Source organism: Geotrypetes seraphini, chromosome 8 (genome assembly GCF_902459505.1).
Source record: "Geotrypetes seraphini chromosome 8, aGeoSer1.1, whole genome shotgun sequence".
In the NCBI taxonomy this organism is placed as follows: domain Eukaryota; kingdom Metazoa; phylum Chordata; class Amphibia; order Gymnophiona; family Dermophiidae; genus Geotrypetes; species Geotrypetes seraphini.
In genome coordinates, this window is record NC_047091.1 from 115501840 (window position 1) to 115516628 (window position 14789).

The 14789-nt window shown below is 41.5% G+C and overlaps 1 protein-coding gene across 1 annotated transcript in view; it reads right to left on the reverse strand.

Moving 5' to 3' along the window:
* Window positions 1-7295: 7295 nt before the first annotated feature.
* The window catches only part of COPE (COPI coat complex subunit epsilon), a 48783-nt gene continuing 41289 nt past the window's right edge, over window positions 7296-14789 (reverse strand). Inside the window, exons 7-10 of the mRNA XM_033954961.1 lie at window positions 10222-10377; window positions 9646-9714; window positions 8291-8365; window positions 7296-7615 (exon numbers count right to left, since the gene is read on the reverse strand). Of these exons, the coding sequence (XP_033810852.1) occupies window positions 7568-7615; window positions 8291-8365; window positions 9646-9714; window positions 10222-10377 (348 nt within the window). The 3' untranslated portion in view covers window positions 7296-7567. The remainder of the gene's footprint in view (window positions 7616-8290; window positions 8366-9645; window positions 9715-10221; window positions 10378-14789) is intronic.

Genomic DNA, 14789 nt, shown 5'->3' on the forward strand with positions numbered 1-14789 from the left:
TTTGATGTTGTCAAGGTAACACTAAGGTCAAGGAGTTTAGATAAGCAGACTTGAGGAGACATGTCACGTAGTATGCTGAGTTCATTTACCCCCTGGCCCTAGGCATAACAGTCGACCCCTGGATCCTCAAGTCTGCACCTCCCAATTAAGAAGTCCTCCGAATAAAGGGAGAGAGTGTCCGTTTGTATAAACCCACAATTAAGAAATGTTAACATAAGGATAGCTAAACAAAATTATAGAGTAAGAAATGAAGAAACACCTTTTGTGCCATAGCACTGCCTCTAGTAAAAGCATCCCACCAATGGAGTGCAGTGGTAGCTTCAATATGATCTGCCACAGAATGCAAGTTAGTATTTTTTATGCCGTAGCAAAGTAAGGTTACATTGCTGTTTTGCTTTATTTAGAATTGCTATATTTTGCATGGCTTTCTTTATAGATGGCAATAAAATAACATTCTGTAAACATACTGAAAAGGGAGCTTGAATCGCAGGAATCAACAGTACTGCTAGCAACACATTTTAATGTGATATTTCTTGTATAAAGGTATAACCTTGCAATGGAATGGTAAAAAACATGGTTCATAGATGACACGTTTGTTTTATTTTGTTCATCTATTTGTTGCCAATGATAAGTGGGAAACCCTAATTGGGGTCCTACTGTCAAAGGCATCACTGTCATTTCAAAATTACACCCTTTTCTATCTAAGGGTACAGAATGTGATGTGGTTTTAAATCAATGAGATAATTCTTTGTGATATAAAAAACAAAACACAGTTATCATCATGATTATGTACAGTATTTGGCACCCATTCACCTTCCCATCTAAATACATCTGCTACTCTGGAGCCAAAATATGCTTGTTTGCCAGCCAGTATTTCAGAAACAATAGTATTTATTATACCTCAGGTTAAATTATTTCCTTATGTTCTAAACCTGGTATTCTTGCATTCCCTAATATTTTTTGCTAATTAGGCATTTTACTTGAAAGTATCACGTATAGGGAATCATGGAAATTAATAATCTTATTAATATTATATTTGTGCTCTTACTCATGGCTTACATACATTTAGGGTAGCTTCCTATCCACCATTGATCACTGCAGTTATCTGGTATCCCGTTTTACTTAGCAGCTTTGGTTAGGGTCTGGCTATGCTCCAGTTTCAATAGGCTTGCTATGCCACTCACATGCCTTCACTCACGTAAGAGTCAAGTGCACCACCCCCAGAGACCAGCCCTAATGTGAAGTGGCAGGATATAGGCTCACTTCTATTCCCAAGTCGGTGCCACATAATAGCGTCATGGCACGGCACTGTATATCTGGTTGCGTGTCATCATCTTCTCGATCTGGTGAAATTTTCTCTTAACCCAGCATGTTAGCCAAATCATAATAATAAGAGAGCAGAGCTGACCAATTCTATCACAAAGGGATGAAAGTCTATATGGAATAACATTTCCCAGTTCGTGATTTTCCAAGGAAAATATTTCATCATGACTGTTTAGCTTCAATGCTTTAGTTACAATAAACACCCCTAGTGGTAAACGAGAAGATAAAAAAAAGAAAAACCACTTTATGTACTGAATGTGATAACATGTGACACAATACTGGTGTGTAAGGTAGTATTTGTTTGAGATAATGCACTTAAAGGTATTCTGTAGTACATTCAGAAAATACACCTTTTTATGTTCTGGACCTAATTATTATGTCACTTAAAAGAGACCATAAACACGTACTGATGGTAATACCAAAATAACTTATGTCAGAGATGTGCACTGCACTGTTTATACCTGGTAAGTTAAATAGAGAGACCATTTTTTATTTTATTTAGCAAATATCAAATACCAATGAACACCATTTTACCAGGTATAAAGCTTTCTAATTTTTTCTCTTCAGATATCCTCTTATAATATAACCCCTAACTAAATTATCATTGGGCTGTATGAGCCATAGCATAAAATCATTGTGAGCATGGTTTTCATAAGAAACTTTCTTGTATGTGGGGGAATCTTTTTTGGAAAGGGATATGGTACCATTTGGACTAATAGAAGGGGTGGAATAAACTCTGGAAATGGCCAATGTGCGATGTTGGAGTACCCCATAAGCTAAAACAGACAACACATAACAGAAATAGACAAACACAGAGCTCCGGCATGCTTTCTTCCATCGGTAATGATTCAGGGTTGAATTTAATCTGTAAATAAGCACATTATTAATCAAAAGAATCATAAACAAATTTGGTATCCATTGGATTCCCACTATCAGGTCACAGTGCTGGAAGTATTTTAAATATGGCACAGTGAAATTGGTTCTCCTGACCATGTCTGGATACTAAGCTTCTAAAAGAAAGAGAGATAGAAACTTAAGTTAATTGCTCTATATAGTTTTACTGGTCTTCTTTCTATTTTCTTCCATTTCAAAGCTCTGTCACACAATCATAAGAGAATGCAAGCAGGGACGTTTTTAATCTATAAAACATACAAGAGAGGTTTACGTGCAGGTACAGTGGTTCACAATGTTAGTGTTTGAGTTAAAAGACACATTTGCAAAATCACTTGGAGTGCAACTTCCTTATACTTTCTAACAAAACTTTATACATTATAAAGGTCACTTAGCAATATTTCTACTTTTTTATTGTCCAACCTACCCCATATGTTACCCCAGATGTGAAATATGTAGCCTCCAGAATCCAAAAAGGCCCAAGTCTGTTTTTTACTTTGGGGAGAAGGGAAGTTTACAATTTTCTGTTTAACTTTCTCTATCACCTCTCAGCATCCTTTTGCCCACTTTCTGCTATAATCTTGTGATAGAAAGTGGGACTATGTAAGTACAGTGGTGCCTCACACAACGAACTTAATTCGTTCCAGGAGCAAGTTTGTTATGCGAAAAGTTCGTTATGTGAAACGCGTTAAGTGCAGTGACTAACGACTGCTTGCAGTGCCTGCGCGGAAGGATGCAATACATCGGCAGCGATCGTGGAAGCTCGGGCGACTTCGTTGTGTGAAACGAAGTTCGTTGTATGAATCATGACATGAAGTTCGTTGTGTGCAGCGTTCGCTGTGCGAGGCGTTCTTTATGCGAGGCACCACTGTATTTTTGTGGTAGTCTGGTAGATGTATATTGCCTCCCTTGCCAAGTGAATGCAAATTGTTCTGGACATTGCTCCACTATAGGAATAGTAAAAAATGCATTGGTTCATGTTTACAATTTTAGTGGAGATCGGTACTACTATTGGTTTAGATAATTTCCCCACCACTACTGATCTCATAGGAATGTCTGGCAATTTACCAAAACTATAGATTCCATCGGAAAGCTGTAATGTTAACCCTTTTAGGATATCTAGCCCTATTATATTTTAAGGAATCCCATAGATTAATACAGTATATTCCCAAATTGGTAATTGTCCAATTTTAAAATTTGTAATTTTTTTTTCTTCCTGCTTGTATAATTTTCCCCCCAATCCTGATATTTATATTCCTCCACCCCAGTGTCCACTACAGCTTGTACCTTTTGCTCCCCAGATCTCTACCAAATATTTATCTCTACCTGCAGACGCTGTTCTAATTTGGTCCAGGCAAACACTGAGGCTCGGCATTCACATTATTGATCCTCCCAACACTTCCGCCCTTTTAAATCAGGATAAAGAATGGAAGCAGTTTCCTCAGGGGGAGCCGTTGGCACCAAAATATCCTCCCTCTCTCCTTTGTTCATTTGTGCTTGAGACATAGATTTCTTTCCCAGTCCTCTACTTTTGTACATTTCCCATAATGTCCTTGTATTTTTCCCATCTATTTCTTCCCCCTTTACACCATCTTTTATTAATTTCAAAAACATATTCCTCCGAGACACCCGATTAGCCCTGTTTGAATTGGATTGTCCTTTTCTCTTTTTATCAAAAGTATTTTGAGGTCCCCAGTCCCCCCGATCTCCTAACTGTCGGACCGCTTCTAAGGCTTCCAAAATAGTCCTGTCTATTTGATTGATCAACAAAGTTATCATTACCTGTTTGTATGCCGGTGCAGCATACTTAATAATTTTATTTCTCATGGACACAGTAAAAGGTAATGACATATATGTGTCAGCGTGACCTATTACTAAGGCTACCTTCATAGCCTCCTCCGTAATTCTCATTTGAGCATCTTTTAATGTATACCAAATTTTATCATTTGAGGGCCAATCAGATTCAAGTGGATATCGCCTCGTGACCCCCCTACTAATTATCTCTAATAAAGACCATTGGGCATATTTTGCAGGATAAGGATCCTCCCGCAACGCATTTTGCACTGCTACTTCTTGACTAATTTGAACAAATTTAGGGGCATCTGTGGCATCCAACATAATCCCTGCTGCGCCCAGCTCCTGCACCCGAATTACCCATTGTATTAGTGGTTCCCCAGGCTGCTGTGTAAAGCGTGCCATCGTATCCATGATTTCATGTGGAGTAACATCCTCCATAACATTATTTCTAGTTAGATTTTTTCCTGTTTGCATTTTTCCCTGTAATCTTTGTCTCCTCACAGGCTCTGCTTCTAAACTTTCTGCCTGTTCTTCAACAAATATATCCTCCTCACTGTTATTAGAATTTGAATCCCAAATATCCCCATCCCGTTTGTTTGGATTCCAATCATCCGGCAGATGATAAATTAAGATTTTAACTTTTCTGTAACTCACTTTCCGCCTCTTATATTTATATTGTGCACATTGCACCGCTGCCTTTTCTGTTACATTTTGATAGGTGTCTACCTTATCCATTAATAACTTATTCTGACATTGTAGCATTTTAATGGCATGCTGTTGATTACACCTTTTCTTTTCCAGCTCTCCTAATTTCAATAGTAATTCCTGTTTAGCTTCATGCAAATTCCTCCAGTCTGACAAAATCATCCTTCCTTGTCTAGAAATTCCTTCTTGCTCTTCTCCTTTTGAGATTTTCACCTTTTGTAAGGAGGCACATAATTCATGTGGATCCCCACTTCCAAAAGTACAGGATTCACATAATCCTGCTTCTACAGACCACTCAGTGGCCATTAATTTACCTATACTGTCATTCCCATTCGGAATGGAGGGATTGGGAGCCTGCTCCTCAACCCCTTGTTTTCTAGGTAGCTTTTCTGACCACATTGATCAACCCCACTTCTGGTACCAATATGTTCCGCCACTTATTTCTGTCAAATGGGATGATCAGTGACACTCAGAAAAGCACACAGACAATATAAAGCATAAACAATAACACTTTATTATACTTATATATATATATATATATATAGATGAATATAAGAATAAAATAGCATCACCGTATCCCAGGCAAACACTCTTCCTTCACAATTGGGAATCCCTCAATTGATAGGCGAGTGGACATGGGAGACTGCCCCTTTAGACATCGTGGATTCTGTTCCTGGAGACGTCTTAGATTCTAATGTTAGGGGCAGAGTTCTGTTCTTATATAGTTCATAGTAATACAGCTGATCCTGCAGTAATCAGCGTCCTTCACTACGATTCAGGCACACCCGGTCCTGGTCTTTTGTTCTGGTGTTTTGACAACACCCAGGTCAGGATGTCAGAAGGAGGTGTGGCAGAAAAACCGGCTTCCCATCTGGTTTCACTCTTCCTTTGATGTTGTTTGGGCAATACTCAGGTCAAGGAGGTCAGAATGTCAGATAAGCAGACTTGTGGATTCATGTCAGTAGTATGCTGAGTTTCAGTTACCCCCCTGGCCAGTCCCGTCAAGGAGGTCAGAATGTCAGATAAGCAGACTTGTGGATTCATGTCAGTAGTATGCTGAGTTTCAGTTACCCCCTGGCCAGTCCCTTTGATGTTGTTTTGGCAACACTCAGGTCAAGGAGGTCAGAATGTCAGATTTACTGTCCTTTTGATGTTGTCAAGGTAACACTAAGGTCAATGAGGTTAGATAAGCAGACTTGAGGAGACATGTCACGTAGTATGCTGAGTTCATTTACCCCCTGGCCCTAGGCATAACAGAGGGTAATCAGAAAATACTTAACATTAGACTACTTTAAGGAGACTGAAAACAGAAGGTTTCTTTTTTGGTTTCTCTCCCTTGTCATGAACTAGCCCTATCCACAGGCACCAGCTCTGTGGGTGCCAAGCACCACCAATATTTTTGGGATCTCAGATGACCACAAGCCAAAAGAAGCCCATGGTCAGAGATCTTTTGGGCAGCTTGCGCAGCAGTCTGGGGTTCCATTCCCCCCATTCACGAGATCCATCGCTGCAGCTGCTCTTTCACTCTTCCGGCAGCATGCGTAAATTAAACACGCTGCCTTCTGCAGCCTGGAAGCTTTCCCTCTGCTTCCTGACACAAAGCAGTAGCAGAGAGAAGGCTTCTGGGCCTCCGAAGGCAGGGTATTTAATTCACTCACACTGCCAGTGGCCCGAAGAGTGCAAGAGTAGATGCCTATCAGATCCCGTGGAGGGGCAGAATAGAGGGGGGTCATTAGAGAAATGCTGAACTGCATGGATGGAGAGAAAAAAATGAAAGAGAAGCCCCACCTGTGTGAAGAAGAGGCCTGGAATACTAGAAAAACTATGGCTCAGTACACAGTGAGTTTTAAGCAGGTGTGCCACTGGCTGATTGGAGATGAGGAGTAGCCTGAGGACTGCTGTCTTAGAACCCTGAGGTTGTGGGATCAAATCCTAGTACTGCTCTTTGGGACACCTCCATTACCCTAGGTACAAAATAAGTAAGGAGAGTATGGTATAGTGGTTAGAGCTACAGACCCCAGGTTGTGGGACTCAAACCCCACGCTGCTCCCTGTGACCATGGGCAAGTCACTTAATCCTCCACTGCGTCAAGTACATTAGATAGATTGTGAGCCCACTGGAACAGATAGGGAAAATGCTTGAAGTACCTGTATGTAAAACCGCTTTGAGTGTGGTTGTATAACTACAAAAAGGTGGTATACAAATCCCAATCCATTTCTCTTCCCCCTAAACTGCTTTGAATGTGTAACCACAAAAAGGTAGTATAAGTCCTATTCCCTTTCCCTTAACAGAAAATGTTGCAATACTAGTACTCCCCCATCCCTACAGGCTATTGCTTCATGGCACCAGGCTGACAAAAATTTCTGGGAACACCACCAATACTCCTGAACACATCCTGTTATTAGGAAAACAAAGTCCACAATAACCATCAGGGCAACCTTTCTGCATTTTTTTTCACATATTAGAAACCAAACCATTTTGACTAGGACACTCCTTGTGACACTTGGTAAAGAAATTTCTGAGCTGGCCTTGCTGGGATAGCTGAAGCAAATTCAAGGTCAGAGCACACAGCTACGGAATAATGTGTAAGCATCAGACAAATTCTTTATTCATGGCCTAGTAATACATGCTACATGAGCACATTCTGACAAGCATTAACAGTTAATAAAAGATTTTTTAGCTATTTAATACAAAACATGGCCTCCACTTCTTCTATTGCTGGTCCTTGCTCTTTTCTTTATCTACATAATTTATCTGTTTTCCATTTTATTTGTGTATCACCAAAGACAGCATTTATCCCATTTCTCTGGTTGTCACAGTCATTCATACAGCCCCACATCATTACTGTTCTTCAGGCACTGGGTGCATACTGTAGAACCAGCCGATCAAATTCATTTTCCTGCAAAATTAAACACATGGCCAGGACAGCACGAATTAGAATAAAGCATGCAGGAGCTAAGATCCATTTCATGGAATCTGTGAAAAGGCCAGCCTCCATCACGGCTTGATCATCGATTCCCTGGTGGGACTAGCAAGGCAACACTTGCGAGTACAGATTTCACAGTGTCAAGACCACTGGTTCATTGCACATGGGCTCCTGCACGCAGGTCACACTTGTTAATCTTTAGACCCTTTATGAAATAGATCTAACTGGGAGATAGTGTGGTGTTATACTCAAAAGTGCAAGTAATGCACGATTATGCTGTAACAGCAACTGTGTCTGGTTGTTATATCTCAAATGTGCATGTTCTGATTCATCACACAATAGGATTCCTGCAGAAGGCACAATTTGCCAAAACACAGGCTATGTTTATCTGCCTATGTTTTACTGTGGGGTGAATAATTTGGCTCTTTTGTATGTTGTTGTCTATGCAAAGCAAATTTCTACCCAACAGGCAGTTGCATTCAAGTTTTAAGAATTACACTCTCAATGAGCACCAACATCAAGTTTGAGCAAAGCTGACTTGTAAGGCCTAGAATTTGCCACCACGTTTTACAGAGATAGAAACATTCTCCCAGCCACAATATTGCAAATTAGGGAGGAACAGGCAGGAACTAGAGACTGTCCTTTTACCTTTGACTGATACTCCTGGATAAACCGATGTTTTTTATGGGCATCTTTAAGTTGTGAGAGATAGCGGTTTGTAACCTAGGAAGAGAATGACAAGAAAGTTAATCAAGGGGTGGGCCTAACTGCTGTCCTATAACTTAGGAAAGGGAAAAAAAATAACACCACTTGTGAGCTGTTAGGTTTCCAAATCTTCTCATCATTTGTTTCCAAATGTGAAACTTCAAAACTAACACTTATGAGTTTGCAAAACAATGCAGTGTCTTTGACCTACTGGCATCTTACACCACACCACACAAGAAAAATGCTACTCAGCCCTCCAATGAGATCAAGTGCTCATTCAGCAGTTCTCCTAGTCCCAGAAGCATGAGACAAGATTCAAACTCAAGATCTTCTGCTCTCCAGCACACAGCCTTAAATCATTATGTCATTACTGTGACCATGGTACATGAATAAAGTAGAGTAAGGTCCCTAACTACATAATACCCTCTCTCTCTAAGCTGATCCACAACTGTCCCATAACAGCCAAGATTAGACTACTGCAACTCTCTATTCAATGGCATCACCACAAAGGAACTCAAACAGCTCCAATGGGTCCAAAATGCAGCAATCCGACTCCTATACAACCTCAACTACTGCGACCCCCACCTCTCCAGCTCTCCAAGCAGAACACTGGCTATCTAGTAGGAAATGCTGCATTTTCAAAGCTCTAATAATTGCTCACAAAAGATTCCACAACATAACCTCTACATACATAGCTTCCAAACTACAACAGTATACCCCCAATCGCCCCCTCTGCTCAGCCATGGAAAGACGACTGTGTATCCCACAAGGAAAATCTCTCCAGATGGAAACAGTCATGAAACGCTCATATAGTCATTTCATCCCTCAGCTCCGGAACCAGTTGCCTGAACAGATATTTCAGAACTCACTAATGACATTCCGAAGAGCAGTGAAACCCCTCCTTTTCAGCTAAACAGACTCCAATAGACTACCTCTCCCTTTCTCTTCCCTCTTCTGAGCCCCTTAGTCTCTGTAAATTTTCAACACTTTTCCCACTATGTACCCACTACCCGTTGACTAGTCATGACCCTCATTTCTGTAAAATGTCTGCATGTTCTTATATTACCCATTCTGAGCCTCGGGGACAATGGGCTAGAAATCGAAATAAATAAAAAAATAAATAAAGAGTTGGCTTAAAGGTCACAAGTATGGAAAGTGGGTTTGAACCTTGGCTTTTGTGGCTCTCAGAGCACTGTTCTAGCCAAGAAGCAATTTCTACAATACTTTAAATTCTGAGTCACAGAGAGATGACAAGACAAGATATAAGAGAAAACAGAAATAACCTCCACCCTTCTCACCTCTGGAGCTTTGCCTAAGTGCTGAGACAAGACAATAAAGTTGATCAGGGTCTCAGGATAACTGCTGTCCTGGATGGAGGGAAGAGAAAAAACATGTTCAAGACACCTTGTCAGATATCTGGAATGTTCCAAAACTCTACGGCTTTTTTTTTTTTTCTAGTTGAAAAAAAAACCTTTAAGCCCTAAACTGCAAGGAAATTTTTAAAAAAATTTTGAAATCCTTTTCTGGGACATCCATGCTTATTTTGAGATGCAGATCCCTTTGCTGGTCCTCTCACTGCCAGCACAAGACCTCCCAGTGCACCTCATGCCAACAGCTGCAATGGATTGAAGAGGTCCTGCTTAGCTGTTGACTGTTACATATAGAAGATAAAACGTATTTGACATCATCTCTCCATTAACTAAGGACTGGGGATTTTCCAGTTCTGTATGCAATGAAAAATTAATTACATCATTCCACCCACCCCCCCTCCCACCCCAAGTGTAATGTGCGACTTTAATTATAATATGAGAAGTTGGAAGCCTACAACTGGAGCAAACTCACAGAGTCAGGAATAAAGCAGGGGAAACTAGCACCTTGTCTAGGGCTTCTTGCAGGACTCCTTCTGCATCATCCCACTTGTTCTGCCCCATGTAGCAGGCAGCTTGTCCATTCAGCAGAAGCAGTGTTGCTGAGTACTTATCTGCCATCTCTTGGAAGATATAGTAAGCATCTTGGAGCTTTTCACCCCCCTAGGAAGAAGAAAGTCATTACAGATAGGCAAAGGTAATGAGAAGATTAACTGAACAAATAGCAATAATTTAACTCTCCCATCACAACTATATTCTGCATCGTTTTTTGATACCATGCTCTCCAGCCAGGACTCTAAGATCAACGGAACAGCATTTGCTGACTATCCCTTCTTTAAAAATAATAGGTACCAGAAGAGCTACAATTTTTTTCAGTCATAGCACCCCAGCTTTGGAACAATTTACCAATCTATTTATGTGGAGAAACCTCATTAGAAAAATTTAAAAGCACATTAAAATGCTACCTGTACAAAGATGCATTCGAGTCATAGATAGGATAATTCTTCTATCATTAATCCCAGGCTCTTATTATGCTGGGACTCTAGATCATTTACTTTTTTTCTGTCCCTTTGTCAATGCCTTTTGGAAGTTAATTTGGTCCCAAATTAATTCAATGTTGCCCTATCCTATGATACTATTTTATTTGGAACGTCTATGAGATTCAAGAGTCAAATTTCAGCAAATAACAATAAACTTTTGTTAATACTGACGGGGGTTGCCATTCAACATATTACTGGAAATTGGAAGGATTATACTAAACTTAATTATACCTTTTGGTGGAATTCAGTTTGTCATATTTATAAAATGGAGAGAGTGCTTGCTATACAGCAAGGAAATTATAATAGTTTCAAAAAGATTTGGGGGCCATTGATTGAATATTCTAATGATTAGACACCTTGGACACCTTTTTATTACATGTGGGGATGGGGAGGTATGTTATGTGATTTAATGGATTTATTCCTGATGAATGGGATGGGTAGGGGAGGGGTCTTTTTTATATGCATTTGACAATAATTGTTAGAATGTCAAGTGATTTGTACGAATTATCTGATTGAATTTTGTACACTTGTTGCAAGAGTTAAAACTGAATAAAGAATTAAAAAAAAAAAAATCCCAGGCTTAAATACCTAATTTTAACCAGACCTTATGTATAGGTCACAACCTCCACCATCCTCTTTTTTGGCTTAGCCATATTTGTAAAACATTCTTCATTACCCTCCTGATGTTGTTTTTTCCTTAAATGTATTTTTACTTTCCTTAAAAATTGTAGTTCACCCCTCTTCCCTTATGTATCACTAATTACTTGTGTACATACATTGTATGTTTACTTGTACAAATTGTCTTATTTTGTCTTCCAATTTTTAATTGTCATACGCATTGAAGTATTTGATATTGCGTGTACAACAAACTTAATAAACTTGAAACTTGAAACAACTACAATAATACTGTAGCAGCTAACAGCATAAAAAAAAACTAGACAACAGATATTAATTTGAATATGCAGGGTAAGGATAACGCATTTTTGTGGTAAACCAAAGTGGTTTATATTAATTAAGAACATAAGAATTGCCATACTAAGAACATAAGAATTGCCGCTGCTGGGTCAGACCTGTGGTCCATCGTGCCAGCAGTCCGCTCACGCAGCGGCCCTTAGGTCAAAGACCAGTGCCCTAACTAAGACTAGCTTTACCTGCATACGTTCTGGATCAGCAGGAACTTATCTAACTTTGTCTTGAATCCCTGGAGGATTATAGGGATTGTCTTGAATCCCCTATAACAGCCTCAGGAAGAGCATTCCAGTTTTCCACCACTCTCTGGGTGAAGAAGAACCTCCTTACGTTTGTAAGGAATCTATCCCCTTTTAACTTTAGAGAGTGCCCTCTTCGTTCTCTCCACCTTGGAGAGGGTGAACAACCTGTCTTTATCTACTAAGTCTATTTCCCTTCAATATCTTGAACATTTCGATCATGTCCCCTCTTTTCAAGGGAGAAGAGGCCCAGTTTCTCTAACCTCTCACTGTACGGCATCTCCTCCAGCCCCTTAACCATTTTGATCGCTCTTCTCTGGACCCTTTCAAGTAGCACTATGTCCTTCTTCATGTACGGCAACCAGTGCTGGACATAGTACTCCAGGTGAGGGCATACCATGGCCCGGTACAGCGGCATGATAACCCTCTCTGATCTATTCGTGATCCCTTTCTTAATTATTCCTAGCATTCTGTTCACCCTTTTCACCGTGATCTGGGAAACTACAGACCTGGTGAGTCTGACCTCGGTACCGGGAAAGTTGGTAGAGGCGCTGATAAAGCACCGCATCATTGAGCACCTTGACGGACACAATCTGATGAGGACCAGTCAGCATGGCTTCAGCAGAGGAAGATCTTGCTTGACGAACTTGCTGCACTTCTTCGAGGGAGTAAACAGACGGATAGACAAGGGTGACCCAGTTAACATTGTATATCTGGATTTTCAGAAGGCTTTCGATAAGGTTCCACATGAACGACTACTTCGAAAAATTGCGAGTCATGGAATCGAGGGTGAAATACTCACGTGGATTAAAAATTGGCTGGTGGATAGGAAACAGAGAGTGGGAGTAAATGGACAATACTCGGACTGGAAAAGCGTCACCAGTGGAGTGTCGCAAGGTTCGGTGCTTGGACCCGTCCTCTTCAACATATTTATAAACGATCTAGAAATTGGTATGACGAGCGAGGTGATTAAATTTGCGGATGATACGAAGTTATTCAGAGTAGTGAAGATACAGGAGGATTACGAACATCTGCAACATGACAAACACACTCGAGAAATGGGCCGCGACATGGCAGATGAGGTTCAACGTGGATAAGTGTAAGGTGATGCATGTTGGTAACAAAAATCTTATGCACGAATACAGGATGTCCGGGGCGGTACTTGGAGAGACCCCCCAGGAAAGAGACTTGGGAGTAGTGGTCGACAAGACGATAAAGCCGTCCACGCAATGTACAGCGGTGGTGAAAAGGGCGGTGTCAGGTCAAAACGGCGGAAGACAAAGGCGCGTACCGACAACTGAGCGCAGTGCGGAGGTGCGCGCCAAAGAAAATAACTGTTTTTGGGGCTCCGACGGGGGGCATGGGGGAACCCCCCCACTTTACTTTATACAGATTGCGCCGCATTGTGGGGGCGTTGTGGGGAGTTTGGGGGGTTGTAACCCCCACATTTTACTGAAAATTTCACTTTTTCACTAAAAAACAGGGAAAAAGTTAAGTTTACAGTATAATGAGGGGGGTTACAACCCCCCAAACCACCCACAACGCCGCCGCGATCTGTATTAAGTAAAGTGGGGGGGGGGCTCGCCAACAAAACCCCCCGTCGGAGCTCCTAAAAACTGTCATTTTCTTTGGCGCGCGCCTCCATCTGGCGCTCAGTTGTCGGCGCGCACCTTTGTCTTCTGCGGTTTTGTCTATGAACCGAAAAGGGCAAACAGAATGCTGGGAATGATTAAGAAGGGGATCATGAACAGATCGGAGAGGGTTGTCATGCCGCTGGACCGGGCCATGGTGTGCCCTCACCTGGAGTACTGCGTCCAGCATTGGTCGCCGTACATGAAGAAGGACACGGTACTACTCGAAAGGGTCCAGAGAAGAGTGACTAAAATGGTAAAGGGGCTGGAGGAGTTGCCGTACAGTGAGAGATTAGAGAAACTGGGCTTCTTCTCCCTTGAAAAGAGGAGACTGAGAGGGGACATGATAGAAACATTCAAGATACTGAAGGAAATAGACTTAGTACAGGGGTGCCCAATAGGTCGATCGTGATCGACCGGTAGCTCGCCAAGGCAAAGTGAGTCGATCACCCAGGATTCACTTTGCCTTGGCGATCTATCGGGCCGATCAGTCTTCCTCTCTCCGACATCAATTCTGCAGTTGGAGAGGAAGTTCGGGCCAGCCAATCGTTGCCTGGCTGGGCAGAACTTCCTCTCCGACGGCAGAATTGATGTCGGGGAGAGGAATGCTGGTCGGCCCGAATCAGGGAGAGCATGGGGCGTCGGCAGCGTCGGCTTTGGGGCCTGTTATCCATTGGTGGCGGTTTGGGTCCTGTTCCCCGATGGCAGCGGTAGTGGCTTGGGGAAGGGCAGGGAGAAATAAAGAAAGGGGGCAGGCAGGGAAACAGAAAAAAAGAAAGGGGGCATGAAGAGAGAAAGAAAGAAAGGTCAGGGAGAAAGGAAGAAAAAGTTGGGGGAGGGAATGAGGTGTGGAGGAGAGGAAGCATACAGGTTGAAAGAAAGATTGGATGCACAGTCAGAAGAAGAAAGTGCAACCAGAGACTCATGAAATCACCAGACAAGGTAGGAAAAATTATTTTATTTTAAATTTAGTGATCAAAATTTGTCTGAATTTATATCTGCTGTCTATATTTTACAATATGGACCCCTTTTACTAAACCGCAATAGTGTTTTTTAGCGCAGGGAGCCTATGAGCGTCGAGAGCAGTGCTGGGCATTCAGCGCAGCTCCCTGCGCTAAAAACTGCTATTGTGGTTTAGTAAAAAGGGAGGGGGGTGGGTATTTGTCTATTTTTGTATGGTTGTTACTGAGGTGACA